General features: G+C 38.0%; 1 protein-coding gene across 1 annotated transcript; it reads left to right on the forward strand.

The window, feature by feature from the left end:
• Positions 1-13554: 13554 nt before the first annotated feature.
• On the forward strand, positions 13555-17815 carry LOC131167742 (phosphopantothenoylcysteine decarboxylase subunit VHS3). Its single transcript, XM_058126615.1, has one exon. It carries the CDS (start codon positions 17039-17041, stop codon positions 17609-17611), a length of 573 nt encoding a protein of 190 aa, XP_057982598.1. The 5' UTR covers positions 13555-17038; the 3' UTR covers positions 17612-17815.
• The last annotated feature ends 1971 nt before the right edge of the window (positions 17816-19786 follow it).

The following is a 19786-nucleotide window of genomic DNA, read 5'->3' on the forward strand; positions in this document are numbered from 1 at the left end:
TGTTATTGAGGTTCGGCCAAACCAGCCTACGTCCCTGCCTTGAGAATACCCCCAAGGATTACAGTATCCCTGCTCACTTAAACGGATGGAGTAAAGTCATTTTCATCCTTTCCTTACGGGGCGAGAAAAAACCCTAACTCAATTATCAGGATGAGCCTAACCGGTCTCCTTTACGGGGTGGAGATGCCCCAGTTCAACTCAATTCTCAAATTGAATCGAATCGGTACTCACTTACAGGACTGAGACTCTCTAGTTCAATTTACGGGTTGAACCCAACCGATCTCACTTACGGGGCTGAGACTCCCCAGTTCAATTTACGGGTTGAACCTAATTGGTACAATAAACAATTTTGTACATATAAAAATGCTTTAAATAGAAACATGGATGTACACATTAAAAAGCCTCAAATACCATGCACTCTCTTGTGATATGAGTCATGTTTAGTAGATAAAGGGTGTTTTCTCTCAAAACAATATTTTTCAATCTTTGAAAAATGATGTGTATGATAAAATACTCAAAGATATGACCCTCATAAAATTTCTCCTAAAAATAATTTTCTAGGAATAATAGGAGAACCTAGGGTTTTTGTGTTCAAATAAATTTTACACAAATAAAATATATATATGAGAATATATACGCGATAAATATATTCTCCAATAAAGATTTTTGCAATGACAAATATTTAGAGAAGCTAAGACTTAAGCTCAAAAATATTTGTGCACTAAATAATTTTCCTCCCAAGAATATGAAGATAATCGGGGGAAATCATAAGGCTACTCTCAAAATATGATTTTAAGAAAAATAAAGTATGTATGAGAGTGAGTGCTCTAAAAAGAAATGCCTCAAAAAAATATATGTTCTTTTTCAAAAGATTTTCAAAGGAATAATAAAGAGACTTTGGAGAGTATAAAATTTACCCCAACAATGATTTTTTGCAATAAAAATATAAGTGGGGGAAACTTTGATTAAGAAAATAATTTGAAAGAAAAATTAGTTAGTCAAAGTTACTATCTGAGTTATGAATAAGGTATTTATAGATTTTCAGGAAATCAAACCATTGAGGGACACGCTTTGTAAAAACCACCCCAAAAATAGAGATATAAAAAAATTAGTGAATTGATTTCAAAAAAATAAAAAAATAAAAATTAATTAATTAATTAATTAAATTTTTAATTAATTAACTAATTAATTAATCGGATTTAAAAGAAAAAGAAAAAGAAAAAAAAAAAGAAAATTAATTAATTAAAATTTATTTTTATTTTATTTTTTTTAATAAAATATATTATTATTAATATTAATTAAATATATATTTATTATTATTATTATTATTATTAGTATTATTATTATTATGTTAACCAACTGAAGCTTCTGAAGCGGTGGATTCTTAAAATTCACCCCCCCAGATTCTTCTTCTTCTTCATTTTTATTCTTTTCTTTTGCAACTCTCAGAACTCTCTCTCTCTCCTCACGTTCTCTCTCCTTCTCTCCTCGATTTCGCGACGGATTTTCGCCCGATCGAAAATCCGAAGATACCACTGGACTCCATTCGCTGCTGCCGTCATTTCTACTGAAGCGGATCGATGGTAGGAGCGGCGTAGGCATATTCCTTGGGGTAAGCCATTTCTCTCTTTTTCTTTAATTTCTTACAAAATATAAGCCCAATTGACGAACGGACACCACCATGAGAATCTAGGGATGATTCTCTACAAGTCTAGTGGGACGGAATTCTCGTGGGGGTGTCGGGCCAAAACTCCAAATTTGGGGTGCGGCGATTATTAAGGGGCTTATTTTTAATTAATTAGCATTAATTTAGAAATGCTAAAATATTAAGCATCTGCGACTGGAATAGGATTTCTGAAATTTAGGGCTCGGGTGAGCGCCGCGGGTGTAATTTTGGGACTCGCAGGCAAAATTTGAAAAATTAAGTAGGGATATTAAATAATAGTTTAAATATTAATTTAAGGTATATGGAGCCTAAGGAAGGCTAGATGAGTATTATTTTGGAGAAATAGATTAATAAATTTGGAGAAAAATGTAAATTGCAGGAATTAGATTTCGGGCGCCAAAGGCGTGAAATTTTGGGTTCTAAGGAATTTCTCAATAGTCAGGTAAGGGAATAAACTAAAGCAGTAATTTTTCATACAAATTATTATTGATTATGAGTAAATTTATTTTCAGAAAAGCATATGTTATATTGTGTATTACGCATGAAATGTACGATTGGGAAAAATACTGTTATGATGATTAAAATGTATATGTATGTATGAGATGTAAATAATTCACGTTTTTAGAATATGAAGTATGACTTTTAACAGCATATGTGTGGCATGAATATTATTTTATGTGAAATGTATTATGATGTGAAAGATTTTACGAACCAAGCATTTATGGAAATATGAGTTATGTTGTGATAAATGATGTATTTTCAGTATATATATACCTGAAACAATTTTGGCGCGAGGCCATATATTTATGTTATCGGCACGAGGCCGTATTTATGTTATTGGCGCGAGGCCATGTATTTATATTTTCGGCACGAGGCCGAATCTATGCTATCGGCACGAGGTCGTATTTATATTATTGGCGCGATGCCATATTTACTATGATTTTGGCGCGAGGCCATATGTATGATTTCGGCGTGAGGCCGTATCTATGTTTTCGGCACGAGGCCGTAATGATGTTATGTATGATCATGTATTATATGTTTTCATAACCAGGATGTTAGTTTAGTTCAGACTAGGAGCTCGGTACCGTAGCTATGGGTTCATTTTGGCACGAGGCCTTATTAGTGCTACCGTCCCACGAGGGGATGGGAGATGGATAGTCGATGTGGCTTTCAGTAGAGTGTGGACGTCCACCTGGCAGTCCGGACCAGGGTGTGGCGGGCTCATCGTACTTACAGACATATTTGATTCGGCAGTGGTCGGCCAGCCATTGTCGGGTCCCGCCTTCGGGCTGCACAACCCGTCATGGGGGGTAATACATGACACCAGCTAGCTAGTCATCCTGGGTTTGTTTTCAGTACTACAGTTATAACAGATGATTTTATGTATGATATGATTTGTTAACAGATGTGAAAATATATGTTTACCCAGTACGATATGATTATGTTTATAGAATTATGAAATGTACTGTATACGTACGAATGCATTAAATATTCATGTTGCCACACAGTTGTATTTAGTTTATTTTCCCTTACTGAGAAGTGTCTCACCCCCAAACTTAATTAATTTTTCAGGAGCTCCTGAGAGACTGGAGGGTCAGGGCCGCCGTTGAGCTAGTGAGATTACCCTGTGAGAAGGGTAAGATTTTGTAATAGTGTCAGAGTTATTTTGTGTTTGACCCTAGAGATAGTTGGATGTTTGTGAGGATGTATAGAATGCTCTGGTATTATGTTTTATGATTGGATGTTTGAGATTTTATGTTTACTGCTGCTAGGTTTTCCGCTGTGTTTGACAGGTGTCCCCGCTACCCACGGGTTCGGGTTGACCATTTTTATTTATTCTGTGATATTTTATGTTAAGAAATTGAGGGACGTTACATTTGGTATCAGAGCCTAGGATACTAGGTTCTGTAGACTCTAGAGTGCAGCAGTATTAATACCAGAGTATAGGATAAGGGGATTTGAGGTCTGGTTTTGTAGTCTAGATGCAGGACTTCCGTGGTGGTTTGTATGATTTTCCTGGGGTGACGATTTCAGGAAATTCATTGTAAACTATCGTCTGGTCGGGTATCTAGGTTGCAGGATTGAACCTTGAAATAAGATCAAGAGTGACGAGTTAATTAGGAAAATATACCATATGAGCTGAGTGATATGTATAGAGAATGAGGTTTTGAGTTAAGTTATTTATTCTTTCAGGATGGACCACGGTGGAAATAGTGCCCACGCCAGTGGGAGTGAGGGTGCTGGACCCTCAGGCGCTGCGGGTAGTGATTCAGATGCAGTCTTACGCAGCGTAGCACAGCAGGTTATGGCAGAAATTGCCAGGAGTTCGAGAGAACAGGGTGGTCCGTCTGTAGGCCACGGTTGTACGATCGAGAAGTTCATAAAGATGAATCCTCCAGCTTTCTCAGGAGGAACGGATCCTGCAGTCGCTGAGAATTGGGTGCAGGAGATGGAGAAAATATTTGCAATACTACAGTGTTCAGAGGAGCAGAAGGTGCTGTTTGCCACCTACAGACTGACTAGAGAGGCCGAGAGATGGTGGTCAGCAGTGAGATTGTTAGAGCAGCAGAGGACTATACCTGTAGAGATGACTTGGGAGCGATTTAGAGAGATATTCTTCGACAGGTATTTTCCAGCCTCTTTTAGGGAGGCTAAGATTACGGAGTTCCTGAATCTGAAGCAGGGACAGCTGTCAGTACAATAGTACGCGGCGAGGTTCATCGAGCTATCTCGCTTCGCCCCGTACATTATTCCAGATGATACGAAGAAGGTATGACAATTTGAAAGAGGCTTGAGGAGAGAAATTTACAAGCAGGTATCGATATTGAAGTTGCAGGACTTCACCGAGTTGGTTGACCGAGCCACTATAGCAGAGATTGGTGAGCGATTGGAGGCTGAGGAGCAGAGGCAGAAGAAGAGATCTATACCTTCTGATTTCCAGCAGGGAGCCGACCGTGCCGCGTGGAAGAAAGGTGGCTATTATAGGGACCGGAGACAGAAGACCGGGAATCGCGGTTTCCAGGGTGCACAGCCATCTCCCGCTTGCCCATCTTGCGGGAAGAGACACCTGGGAGAGTGTCGTGCTGGGCGAGGTGTCTGCTACAGGTGCGGGGAGCCAGGACATATGATGAGAGAGTGTCCGACACAGATTGGTACTGTTCCTAGACCTGCACGAGAAGGTTACCAGGCACCACGAGGAGGCCAGCAGAGGAATACAGCCCCAGCCAGAGTTTTTGCTTTGACACCGGGCGATGCTGAGGCGGCTGGAGATGTGGTGACAGGTACTGTTTCAATACTTTCATTTAAAGCTACTGTTTTGTTTGATTCTGGGGCGACGCATTCATTTATCGCCTGGGATTATGTTAAATTGTGTGGGTTTGAGCCTCAGCAGTTAGAAATTAGTTTGTCTGTTGCTACGCCAACTGGGACCGTAGGGGTATGTAGGAAGGTACTCAGGGACTGTCCAGTGGATATTCTAGGGAGGTATTTGTTAGCTGATCTGGTGATTTTAGACATGCATGGGTTTGAGGTAATCTTGGGCATGGATTGGCTAGCTGCCCACTATGCTAGCATTGATTGCCATCAGAGAGTGGTAGTGTTTAGACCTCCAGAGGGACAGGAGTACAGATTCGTGGGATCACGTGTGCGCACCCCACCTCAGTTATTATCTGCTATTCAGGCGTGTAGATTGCTATCAGAAGGTTGTCACGGATATTTAGCCTATGTGAAGGCTGTATCAGAAGGGGAATTGAGGGTGGAGGATATCCCAATGGTGAGAGATTTTCCTGATGTATTTCCAGAGGATTTGCCGGGACTACCTCCTGATCGTGAGGTAGAGTTTGTTATTGATCTGGTTCCGGGGACAACACCGATTTCGAAGGCGCCGTATAGAATGGCACCGGCAGAGCTAAAAGAATTGAAAGAGTAGTTGCAGGAGCTGTTAGATAAGGGGTTCATTCGGCCCAGTGTGTCACCCTGGGGAGCACCAGTTTTGTTTGTGAGGAAGAAGGATGGCTCGATGAGATTGTGCATCGACTATCGAGAAATAAATAAAGTAACTATCAAGAATAAATACCCGCTCCCGCGTATTGATGATTTGTTTGACCAGTTACAGGGGACACAGATCTTTTCGAAGATAGATTTACGCTCCGGGTACCATCAGGTGAAAGTCAGGGCGGAAGATGTTCTGAAGACGGCATTTAGAACACGGTATGGTCACTATGAATTTCTAGTTATGCCGTTTGGGTTGACGAATGCTCCTGCGGTGTTTATGGATCTTATGAACAGGGTTTTTCACCAGTATTTGGATCAGTTTGTGGTAGTATTTATTGATGATATACTGGTATATTCGAAGAGTGCAGAGGAGCATGAGGAGCATTTGAGTATAGTGTTGCAGGTGCTGCGAGAGAAGAAGTTATATGCAAAACTCAAGAAGTGTGAGTTCTGGCTGGAACAGGTTACCTTCCTTGGACACGTTGTATCCAAGGGTGGTATTTCTGTTGATCTGAGTAAGATTGAGGCGGTAGTTGACTGGGTACGACCAAAGAACGTGCACGAGACTATCAGGAGTTTCCTAGGATTGGCTGGGTACTGCCGCAGGTTTGTTGAGGGCTTTTCTCGATTGTCAGGCCCATTGACCAGATTGACTAGGAAAGGAGCAAAGTTTGAGTGGTCTGATGAATGTGAGCAGAGCTTCCAGGAGTTGAAGCAGCGACTCATCACTGCGCTTGTGTTGACGATTCCTTCAGGAGAAGAGGGGTTCGTAATTTATAGTGATGCGTCCCATAAAGGGCTCGGATGCGTGTTGATGCAGCGGGGGAGAGTGATAGCCTATGCCTCACGACAATTGAAAGAATATGAGAAGAACTACCCTACCCACGATCTGGAGTTGGCGGCGGTTGTTTACGCGCTGAAGATTTGGAGGCATTATCTATATGGGGGTAGGTGTGAGATATTTACTGACCATAAGAGTTTAAAGTATTTCTTCACGCAGAAGGAATTGAATATGAGGCAGAGGAGATGGTTGGAGCTAATAAAGGATTACGACTGCACTATTAGCTACCACCCGGGAAAGGCTAATGTGGTTGCTGATGCTTTGAGTCGGAAATCAGTGGAATCATCTGTATCTGCAAGGGAGATTCAGCATCCGATTCAGATGGATTTGGAGAGGCTTGGTGTGGAGCTGGTAGAGGGCGATCACCAGGTGTTCATTGCTGACTTGGTTTTGCAGCCGACTCTACAGAAGAGGATTAAAGCAGCTCAGAGGAATGATGCAGAACTAGTAGAGCTTATGGAAAAGGTACAGGATGGTCAGGAATCAGAGTTCAGCATTTCAGATGATGGAGCCCTGAGGTTCCATACCAGGTTATGTGTTCCTGCCGATCCTGAGATCAAGAAAGTCATTCTGGAGGAAGCACATCGATCCCTATATACTATACATCCGGGTAGCACTAAAATGTACAGGGATCTCCGAGAGTCCTTCTGGTGGAGCAACATGAAGAAGGAGATAGCTAAATTTGTGGGTCAGTGTTTGACGTGCCAGCAAGTGAAGGCTGAGCATCAGAGACCGGCGGGATCTTTGCAGCCACTCCACATTCCTGAGTGGAAGTGGGAGCATATCGCGATGGATTTCGTCTCAGGATTACCGCCAGCATTGCATGGACAGGACGCTATTTGGGTAGTGGTGGATCGTTGACGAAGACTGCCCACTTTTTGCTGATCAGAGTTAGCTACTCCATGGACAGATTGGCTGAGTTATACATCCAGGAGATAGTTAGACTCCACGGCGTCCCAGTGTCCATAGTTTCAGATAGAGACCCACGGTTTACATCTCGTTTTTGGAAGAGTCTGCAAGGGGCCATGGGTTCTCAGTTGTCGTTCAGCACAGCTTTTCATCCTCAGACAGATGGACAGACAGAGAGGACGATACAGATTTTGGAGGATATGCTGCGAGCATGTGTGCTGGATTTTGGAGGTTGTTGGATGCAGTATTTGCCACTAGTTGAGTTTGCGTATAACAACAGCTACTAGGCCAGCATTGGGATGGCACCGTATGAGGCACTGTATGGCAGGAGGTGTCGATCCCCGTTGTACTGGGATGAGGTTGGAGAGAGACAGGTATTGGGGCCGGAGTTGATACAGCAGACTCATGATAAAGTCAGACTCATCAGAGACAAGATTAGGACAGTGCAGAGCCGGCAGAGGAGTTATGCTGATACTCGTCGGCGAGAATTGGAGTTTGACACAGGAGATCACGTGTTCCTGGAAGTGGCACCGTTGAAGGGTGTTATGAGGTTCGGAAGGAAGGGTAAGCTGAGCCCTAGGTATATTGGACCATTCGAGATTCTTGAGAGAGTGGGTCCAGTTGCCTATCGTTTGGCATTACCACCGGTCCTATCTAGGATCCATGACGTATTCCACGTTTCTATGCTGAGGAAATACGTCCCAGACCCCTCCCATGTGATTAGATATGAAGCACTGGAGTTGGGTGATACTTTAGCTTATGAGGAAGTGCCAGTGCAGATTCTTGACTGGAAGGAACAGGAGTTACGAACGAAGAAGATTCCACTGGTAAAAGTTCTGTGGCGCAACCATGCCATTGAGGAGGTTTCTTGGGAACTAGAGGATCAAATGCGTCAGAGATATCCGCACTTATTCAGTGGAGTTTAGAGCTGAGTCAGTCAAGTGAATGGAATAGTGTTGTAGTTTTTATTTGTGTAGTGTAACGTGAGATAGATAGAGTTTTTAGTTTTGAAACGTGAATGGTTTTGAGAGAATTTTGAATAGTTGTAATCTCTCAGAGCCCTCGTTGTAACCACGGTATTCCTTCGCTATAAGTGAGGGTAATTAATAAAAATAAGAAGTGTTTTCGCTAAGGAAGGGAAACAGGAGAAATGACAAATTTCGAGGACGAAATTTTTATAAGGAGGGGAGAATGTAAAAACCCCAAAAATAGAGATATAAAAAAATTAGTGAATTGATTTCAAAAAAAAATAATAATAATAATTAATTAATTAATTAACTAATTAATTAATCGGATTTAAAAGAAAAAGAAAAAGAAAAAAAAGAAAAAAAATTAATTAAAATTTATTTTTATTTTTATTTTTTTTAATAAAATATATTATTATTAATATTAATTAAATATATATATTTATTATTATTATTATTATTATTATTATTATTATTATGTTAACCACCTGAAGCTTCTGAAGCTTCAGGTGGATTCTTAAAATTCACCCCCCCCAGATTCTTCTTCTTCTTCTTCATTTTTATTCTTTTCTTTTGCAACTCTCAGAACTCTCTCTCTCTCCTCACGTTCTCTCTCCCTCTCTCCTCGATTTCGCGACGGATTTTCGCCCGATCGAAAATCCGAAGATACCACTGGACTCCATTCGCTGCTGCCGTCATTTCTACTGAAGCGGATCGATGGTAGGAGCGGCGTAGGCATATTCCTTGGGGTAAGCCATTTCTCCCTTTTTCTTTAATTTCTTGCAAAATATAAGCCCAATTGACGAACGGACACCACCATGAGAATCTAGGGATGATTCTCTACAAGTCTAGTGGGACGGAATTCTCGTGGGGGTGTCGGGCCAAAACTCCAAATTTGGGGTGCGGCGATTATTAAGGGGCTTATTTTTAATTAATTAGCATTAATTTAGAAATGCTAAAATATTAAGCATCTGCGACTGGAATAGGATTTCTGAAATTTAGGGCTCGGGTGAGCGCCGCGGGTGTAATTTTGGGACCCGCAGGCAAAATTTGAAAAATTAAGTAGGGATATTAAATAATAGTTTAAATATTAATTTAAGGTATATTGAGCCTAAGGAAGGCTAGATGAGTATTATTTTGGAGAAATAGATTAATAAATTTGGAGAAAAATGTAAATTGCAGGAATTAGATTTCGGGCGCCAAGGGCGTGAAATTTTGGGTTCTAAGGAATTTCTCAATAGTCAGGTAAGGGAATAAACTAAAGCAGTAATTTTTCATACAAATTATTATTGATTATGAGTAAATTTATTTTCAGAAAAGCATATGTTATATTGTGTATTATGCATGAAATGTACGATTGGGAAAAATACTGCTATGATGATTAAAATGTATATGTATGTATGAGATGTAAATAATTCACGTTTTTATAATATGAAGTATGACTTTTAACAGCATATGTGTGGCATGAATATTATTTTATGTGAAATGTATTATGATGTGAAAGATTTTACGAACCAAGCATTTATGGAAATATGAGCTATGTTGTGATAAATGATGTATTTTCAGTATATATATACCTGAAACAATTTTGGCGCGAGGCCATATATTTATGTTATCGGCACGAGGACGTATTTATGTTATTGGCGCGAGGCCATGTATTTATGTTTTCGGCACGAGGCCGAATCTATGCTATCGGCACGAGGCCGTATTTATATTATTGGCGCGATGCCATATTTACTATGATTTTGGCGCGAGGCCATATGTATGATTTCGGCGCGAGGCCGTATCTATGTTTTCGGCACGAGGCCGTAATGATGTTATGTATGATCATGTATTATATGTTTTCATAACCAGGATGTTAGTTTAGTTCAGACCAGGAGCTCGGTACCGTAGCTATGGGTTCATTTTGGCACGAGGCCTTATTAGTGCTACCGTCCCACGAGGGATGGGAGATGGATAGTCGATGTGGCTTTCAGTAGAGTGTGGACGTCCACCTGGCAGTCCGGACCAGGGTGTGGCTGGCTCATCGTACTTACAGACATATTTGATTCGGTAGTGGTAGGCCAGCCATTGTCAGGTCCCGCCTTCGGGCTGCACAACCCGTCATGGGGGGTAATACATGACACTAGCTAGCTAGTCATCCTGGGTTTGTTTTCAGTACTACAGTTATAACAGATGATTTTATGTATGATATGATTTGTTAACAGATGTGAAAATATATGTTTACCCAGTACGATATGATTATGTTTATAGAATTATGAAATGTACTGTATACGTACGAATGCATTAAATATTCATGTTGCCACATAGCTGTATTTAGTTTATTTTCCCTTACTGAGAAGTGTCTCACCCCCAAACTTAATTAATTTTTCAGGAGCTCCTGAGAGACTGGCGGGTCAGGGCCGCCGTTGAGCTAGTGAGATTACCCTGTGAGAAGGGTAAGATTTTGTAATAGTGTCAGAGTTATTTTGTGTTTGACCCTAGAGATATTTGGATGTTTGTGAGGATGTATAGAATGCTCTGGTATTATGTTTTATGATTGGATGTTTGAGATTTTATGTTTACTGCTACTAGGTTTTCCGCTGTGTTTGACAAGTGTCCCCGCTACCCACGGGTTCGGGTTGATCATTTTTATTTATTATGTGATATTTTATGTTAAGAAATTGAGGGACGTTACACGCTTATCATTTTGAAAATGTTTAAGTGAAAAATTAATGACGATTAGTGGTTAAAAATTAAGCCAACCCGAGAGATTTGGTCAACCAAGGACAAGGTTCGGTCGACTATATCAGGATGTTTCTGAACCCTGTGTGGGTTCGATTGACGAAGGCAAAGATTGGTTGACCATTCATATAGATTTGGTCGACCAAGGTCAATTTGAACTACAAGGTTTGGTCGACCAAGTAGTTGGGTTGTCAGAGGTTAATGGTTCAATTCATCGAGGACAGTGTGTTCAATTTAGTATGGTCGACTGAGTAGAGTCAACATGTTGACTTCTGACTTGTTCGTTCGACCGAGACATTTATACTGCCAAGGGTTCGGTCGATCAGGCTTTTAAATTAAGTCGAAAAATCTAACATCTGTTTTTGCCCCAATTTAAACCCTAAGGACATTTCAAAACCTTTGTATGATGTTAACTTTTATGAAAAAGGTTTTTAATGAAAAATTCAATGTCCTAAGGTCTGTTAATGGCTTTTGGTTCCCTACAATTGGTCTATGGTTTTGTCTAAGCATTCAAATCATATCATTCAAGATGTATGCATTATTACTGACCAAATTTTATAAATAAAACTTAAATACATTACAAGATAAAATAATAAATGTCTTCTTCTTTTTCTTTTGCTCTTTTGACTTCATGGAATATGTCTGATCATATAGGCTTTAAATCCTACAAGCTTCCATCGTCGTTTCCTTATGTACGTGTTAAATTAATGGATTTATTCACATACTAAATACACACATAAGAAACATGTGCTTTGTCAACATCAAAACAGGGATCAGACTCAAAAAGTCAACAGTATGTCATAGATCCCTCCTATGTGATTAGTTATAAGACACTGGAACTTAAGGATACTCTGTTATATGAAGAAATGTTAGTGCAAATTTTGGACCGGAAGGAACAGGAACTACGCACTAAATAGATTCCACTAGTAAAAGTACTATGGCGCAATCAAGTAGTTGAGGAGGCTTCATGGGAATTAGAACATAAGATGCGCCAAAGATATCCACACCCGTTAAGTGGGACCTAGAATTGAGTTAGAAAGAGTAAAAGTAAATGATAGTGTATGTTTATTAACTTATACGGTGTAGGGTAGGGAGTGTTTTTTGTTTTGGTTATGAATGGTTTTGGGAGAGTATTTCTTTTATGTGATTGATTGTAATCTTCCAGAACCCTCCCTTGTAACCACAGTATTCCTTTGCCATAAGTGAAGGTAATTAATAAAATTTCAGAAATTTTCCTTAAAAATTGAAGCAAGTGCTAAATAGCAAATCTTGATGACGAAATTTTTTGTAAGAAGGGGAGGATGTAGAGTTCCAAAAAATTTAAATAATGAGAAAATAAAGAAAAGAGGAAAATTTGGTTTGGTGTAGACCAAACCATCAACGATTTGGTGGGAGGCCTGAAAACCGTCGACGATTTTGAGTTACCGCAACCAGGTAAGGGTAAAACAGTGAAAATGAGTTTGGTTAAAGACCAAATCATCGACAGTTTCAAAGCAATTCGTCGACGGTTTTGCTGCGGGTCAGTGTACTATATAAGGAATTCAAGTCATAATTTTTGGAGTAAAATCAAATTTTTTTCTCTCTCTTTAGGGCTACTGCCACCACCCCTTCTCTTACCAAGAATTTAAACATTTCAGGAAATCAAGTTAGACAAACGGAGCGAGCTCCGAGATAGATGAGATCTAGTACCCTAGTATTTAGGGTAACTGATTTTGAGTCGGGGATATGTTCTGTATAACCCCTAAAGTATTTTACGGATTTTTGAGGATGTATATATATATATATATATGTGTGTGTGTGTGTGTGTGTGTGTGTGGGTGTGTGTGTGGAGGTTATAGCACTTTGGTATTGTATATGGGACTCAGACACTTTATGTATTCCGCTGCATGGATAGTGTGTATTTATGAACAGATATATCCCCAGTATTCCACTATGGACAGAGTTGACATTGTTATCGCGGTACCAAAAATATTTGATAGATGATTGATTATTGCTGTTTATTGTATTGAAAAAAAAAATGATAGAAAAGAAAAAAAAATAGTAGGAAAATCTGGGTGTCACAATTAGTATGTTAATAACTCACAAACTTTGTCCCTAATTTGTTTAAATAATGGTTAAGCACCCAAAGGAAATGGATCAAATCAAGTGCTTAAATGGTTTTCTGAAAAGGACTTGGCCTACAGAAAATAGTCGATGGGTTGAGAAGAGTTCAGAAAAGCCGTCGACGATTTAAGCCAAAATATGGTTGTTTTACAGAAAACCGTCAACGGTTTGGAAAAAACCTAGAAAATCGTCGACGATTTTGTACGGAGGCATACTGTAATAAATGCACTAAAACGACTAGTTTTTTTAATTTGTCTTGCCTCATTAAATGCCCAATGGCTAGCCAACAATTATTTCCTCTCCTTTGCCATAAATATACTCCTCGAGCATTCATTAAGAAATTAATTGAGCATTGATTGTTTGTGAAGTTAGTTGAAGCATTCATACTTGTTCATCCACTTGCTCAAGGCTCTTTTGCTACTTGTTCTTAGTTACACATTAGTTGCAACAAAGAGTAGTGTGAGGTTTATATTGTATCATCAGCTCAAGAAGGAGCAGCATATTGTAATCTTTCCATTTATTGTTGTTTGTGAATCTTGAAGGCTTTTGGTGAGCTTTCGTTGAGGTAGTTCTTGGTGAACACCTAGGAATGAAGCTCTTGGTGAGCAGCTGGGTTTTGAACCCGTGTTGTAAATGTTTCTCCGCTTTGAAGGGGATTGTTTAGTGGATTTGGGAATCCTTTAGTTGGACTTAAGGCGTGGACGTAGGTTCGGTGCTGAATCGTGTTAACATCGCCATGTTAAGCTTCTCTTTCCCTTGTCTTTCTTATTTTACTTGTTTGTGTTTATTTGTTTTCAAATATATTGTGGTATATTACTCTTGCTTTTTGCCAAGGAATTTTTGTGTTTGTAGAAAAATTGATTATCTGCGAAGAATGTCTATTCACCCCTTCTAGATGCACACTCGGGCTGAAAAAAATATTTAAAAATGATCAAAATAATAAAAGTACAAAATAAAGCACATTAAAAATATCATAATAAAAATTAAAAATTATTGTAATTAATTTACTTAATTAATATATTTCACAATTCACATTACAAACAATCTTATTGTACATGGATATAGAAAATTGAAAAAATATAATCCAAACAACTTTTATTATTTTTCATTTTTTGAAATGTTATAGATATTTTTTGTTTCAATTATATTTTAAATTCACATGATTGCTTTATTCTAATTTTAATTGAAAAATATGTATAAAATGAATGATTAATTTCACAAAAGTTAATTTTCGAAATTAAAGCATTATAACAATAGGTTGCTAAAATAACTAAAAATATTGTTAATTATGGTTGGTTTTTTATTTGCATTTTCTCATTATTCCAAATACTATCTTATATAATATTTTGGAAAATTGAAAAATAATTTGCCATTTTTGGCAATTATTTTGATATAAAAATAAAAAATATGTTTTTTTACTAAAACAAACTTTTTTATTTCCTATCTTTTTCAATATATATGAATCTGAAAAACTAAAAAATAAATTATAGTTTCTACATTATTTAAAAAATTTTAAAATAAAATAAAAAATATTTTCTACAACTAACAGGTCCTTAATTTTTTTATGCAGGGCTGTCTACATTTTTTCAGGAATATGTCTTTTATAAACACAATCTCGTAAAAAATTGAAAAAAAAATTTATCTTAAGAAAATGTTATACATTGCATTTTACGCGGTTTGATTGGAATCCATGGAAGATAAGGTTTTATTTATAAACAAAATACATATCACTCACACACACACACACACACGTGCTTTCAATATTTGTTTGACTAATAACAACAACAACAACAACAATAATATAACACACACACACACACACACGGGCTTTCAATATTTGTTTTGACTAACAACAACAACAACAACAATAATAAGTTTTAAGAAAAAAAATTTCAGAAAATATGGGAACTAGTATTAATTATATTGGTTGTAATTGATTTTCACTTCAATTATCTCTCTCACATACATATATACACACATGCGTACTAATTTTTGACACACATTATCTATGTGCGAAAATATTTTAGGGATTTAATTTTAGCATTAATTTATTAAGTTTTCTATTTTTCGAAGTGCGGGGAGATGGTCAATCTGTTTTAGAAGCGATTGTACCTTAAAACAAAAAACAACTTTTTGTTTGAAATATAATGAACAAGAAAGTATTTTGAGGGAATTCTTCTTGAAAAGAAAACTTATTGAAATGATTAAGATAATATAAGATAAATTGGGATTTGTTTAATTAGCAATAGAGATGTTATAGTCCTCCAATGGTGGCTCATATGATAAAATCAAGGCTATATTGCTTAAATGCTCAGGATTTGAGTCTTAGAGATCACGATTTTTCATTTGAAATAAAATCTTAATGTTTAATGGGAGAAGGGTAAAGGGTGGACCCATTACCTCGATGAATTAGTCGTGTGTCCAAAAGTTGTTGGAAATCATTTTTTTTTTTTTAAAGTAGAGATATCATATATAGTTGGTTCAACTTTTGATTTGGTCTACTAATCTAACCAATCTAATGATTATAGTTTATCACCCATTTGAATTTTAAAATCATAGCTAAAACTAAAATGTATCAATTTTTTATAAGATATTGTAAATAAATTTCAAATGCAAATGTATGCGCACGCATGTCTATATATATTTACACGCACACACACACACACATGTTTATATACTTGCATATTCAAATTTTATTGAAAACGCATTAGTTCATCCAAATATAACCAGTGTGTTGCTAGCACAAAGCCTTTCCCTTTTGGAGGGTTATTGAATTCAAACTTGTAAGTTGAAAGGAAGAAGTCTTTGGAGGTTAAAGCCTTAATAGACAATTTATGGTTTTGGAAATAAATATTAAAAGTTAGGGTCCAAGCTTATCCTCATATAAAACATGAGATCGACAATGATAGAGCTACTCATTTGTTTTTTGACAGTTGACACCCTTTTATCTCCTTCTCCATCATTATAGTGACAAACTTTTGGTTGATTTGAGCCTTCCTGCTAAAGCTATAACTAGTCCAAATATCTTCACAAATTCCTAGAAGGGGTTAGAAGGCAACCAACAGATGTTTCTGACCTCAAAGATCATATTGACTTTTAATCTTTAGCACTTTGTAGAAGACATGATTTTCTAGAGTTTTACCTCCAATGGCATTTTGCTTTCTCATTTGTTTGGGAGGCTACGATGATAAGAGGAAAACTTGTCACTTTATTTAAATTCATTTGGCTCAAGCGCAGCGACCTTGGATTATCTTTTATATCATGATTGACTTTGCTTAATAGATTATATGTCTTCAATAAGATTGTAGAAATGAAGAGGGACAATTCAGACAAATTGCAGAACTTATGTAAAAGATATTTACTTTCAATGTAAAAGATAGATATATAGGCCGTAAAAACTTTGACCTCCTATGTATCTTTTGATTTTGCTACCATATATTAATTTATAATTTTTATACAATTTTGTTAATTTTACCTCTTGATCGGTTCACTAAATCTTAATTATTTTAAAAAAAATCATCAGTCCACTCGAGAGAGACACACACATATATATATATATACACACACATGCGCGCTTGTATGTGCCAAGCCTTTGTAGCTGAAATTGCGTCTCGCAAACACGATTTCCTAGGAATAGCCTTGTAGATAAACCTTCTCACCCGCGGAGTACTGGTATCTCGCCAACGTCAAACCCTAGCTGGACGTTTGGAGTTCGGATCCGCGTAGGTGATTCAGGCATCCATATCCTTGCTCATCTCAACCCTTGAGCCCCAACCCGTACCCTTTAGAGCGTCAAGATAGTTCGTATTTTGACGCAGTTTTGACGAAGAGCAGCACATGGCAGAGTTCGACAATGAAGAGGAACAGGCTCAGCCTGCATTACATTCAAAGAGGAAACCTGATCCAAAATCCGAAGATGATCAAACGAAGAGGCAAAAACTAGAAATTTCTGACAATAACGCTTCTCCCAGCCAAGACAAAGCCAGTCACGACGGAGCCTGTTCGGTCGCCGGCGGCAATTACGAAGATGACGACGACGACGACGACGACGACGACGACGAAGAGGTCTACGAAGATGAAGACACTGAAGATGACGAGGATGAGGAGGAGGAGGAGGAGGAGGAGGAGGGTGACGACGATGAAGAGGACGGTGAGGATTCCAGTCGAAATAGACCAGAGCTTGATCGCAAGGGGAAGGGCATTTTGCGCGATGACGACAAGGGTAAAGGCAAATTGATTGCCGAAGAAGAAAGCGAAGACGACGGGGACGACAGTGATCTCTCGGAGGATCCGCTTGCGGAAGTCGATCTCAATAACATTCTGCCCTCGAGGACTCGGGGACGGGTAATCCGACCCGGCATATATCTTGCCAATGATCCCGGCCACGGCAGAGATAACAGTGATACTTAAGCCGCCGGAGAAGAAGGTTAGTAAAAAACGAGTGAAGTTAGTCAATTTGAGTAGGAGATAGTACTTCGATTAGATAATCATGTTAATTTGATTGTTGCGGGAACAATGTGACGTGGTTTTTGAGTTCTGAGTACATCTTGTAAACTGCAATTTAGTTATGTTTCTTTTTTCCTTCCTCCAGTTCATTCCTTTTTATTGTTGAAATTATCTTGTTCTTCCCTTTTTTTTTTCTTGCCTTAAAATTTGCTCCATTGTAGATGTTACAGTTATGGATTGTGTTGGTTCCACTGATGTGATCAATGTGAAATGCTACTGACATGCTTGTCGGAATTTAACATATTCCACAAAAAAAATGCTGTAAATTTTATAGACTGCAGGTGGGAACTCGTATTTTATTTTTTGAATTTGAAATAGGGTGGCGATTTTGGTCAAACTTCTGTGTTAAGTTATATGAAAATTTATCAAATGGAGTCAATGTACCAGTACAAACACAAATAAATCTTTTTCCCCATCATTTAAGGTGAAATAACACAGTTTCAGAAATATCCCCTTTCAATCTATCAGAATGTTGGCCACTCTGTCAACACAAACAAAAAGTGAAGAGAGGGGGGGGGGGGTGAACTTTTTGTATCTTGACTCCAACAATTTATCCTTGAAAAGTTTTATAGTTGCCCAAATCCATTTTCTAGCTTTTGCCAACTTGTCTAGTGAGACTGTTTCTATGGCATCTTCACCATATGTAATTACTTTCAGCAAGTGTCTTGCTTTCTGTAGAAACTCTGCAGAACCTTGGCAAAACAATCAATGAATGTGTTTGTACTACATATTATGAGGGTTTAGCATTCACTTTTTGTTCCCACAAATTAAACTTGAAGTTGGATGTCTATTTGCAGTTTGCACTATATTTTCAATTTTGTATGATTCGGTTAAATTCTACCCCCTTATTATTTACAAAAAGTGATGTACCATTGAAGAGGAAAAAAGGAGAGAGAAGAGTGAGAAGGAAGAAGAAGATATGATTTTTTCCTGTTTGGGGGGGAGGGGGGGATCACGCTCAACTTCCAAACTTTAAATTCACGAAGATGTTTTTATCCATGACCTCATCACTCTTATTTATAGGAAAGATTAAAAAACAAGAAATTACACACAAATTCTTTGAGCGACATTCATTTACCAACAAACTCCACATACAAATAAGCCTAGATGGTCATAAATTTAATGCATTGGGGTTAGTAATCAACAGTCCTTTGACCTAATTTTTTTAAATCAGCCTCCAAATATGGTTAAGATAATCCATCCATTTGCATGCTTCCCATCCTACATCAAAATGTCACATTACATGTAAAATATAAGGATGGAAATTAATGATAACTAGGCAGAATGATGTTTTGGGGAATGATTTTTTCCCTTGCTTTCTTGTGCTTATGGGATGCAACACAACTAACAACCTTTGGGATTACAAGTGCATAATGTTTGTCAGTTGTTGCTATCATGAGAACGATCTGTGAAGCTAGGATGGCAGCAATGGCTTTATTGCACAAAAAAATGTGCACATTCATTTACAAAAGAAACCCCACATACACATAAGCTTAACTAATAAGTAAACTAAATACATTTGGGTTTAGGATCCAACAATCCTTTGACCTTATTATTTGGAATCAACCTCCAAAAAGGTTGAGGTGATCTATTCAAAAATAAGGATAGCTATAGAAATTGAGAATGATATACTAGGTAGAAACATTGAATGTTGTTTTGTGGAATGGTGTTTTCCCTTGCTTTTTTGGTGCAACAGCTAACAACCAGTGAATTGCCAGCGCATAGGGTTTCTCTGTTGGTGCTGTCTTGAGAATGATCTGTGAATGCTTGGATGGATAACAATAGCTTTGTTGTGCAAAAATTTTGGTTGTATTTAAACTGCGAGAATGTAAATTGACGGGTTTAGGTAGGGTCACTGGTTAGTGGCAAATATCAAACTCTTAGCAATTATATTGGATTTTGTTTGGATTTTTGATGGAGGGATCCTTAAGTTGAGGTCTTTTCATGATCTGTCCCAATTCAGGTTCCTGATCAACCATAAAAATATTTATTCTCGTTGGACTTCCAGAACACTATATATGTAGTTTCACTCTTATGACCAAATGAAACTACCTCAAATACAGTACTCTTGACTCTGGA

The sequence above is a fragment of the Malania oleifera genome, chromosome 11 (genome assembly GCF_029873635.1).
Source record: "Malania oleifera isolate guangnan ecotype guangnan chromosome 11, ASM2987363v1, whole genome shotgun sequence".
Taxonomy (NCBI): domain Eukaryota; kingdom Viridiplantae; phylum Streptophyta; class Magnoliopsida; order Santalales; family Ximeniaceae; genus Malania; species Malania oleifera.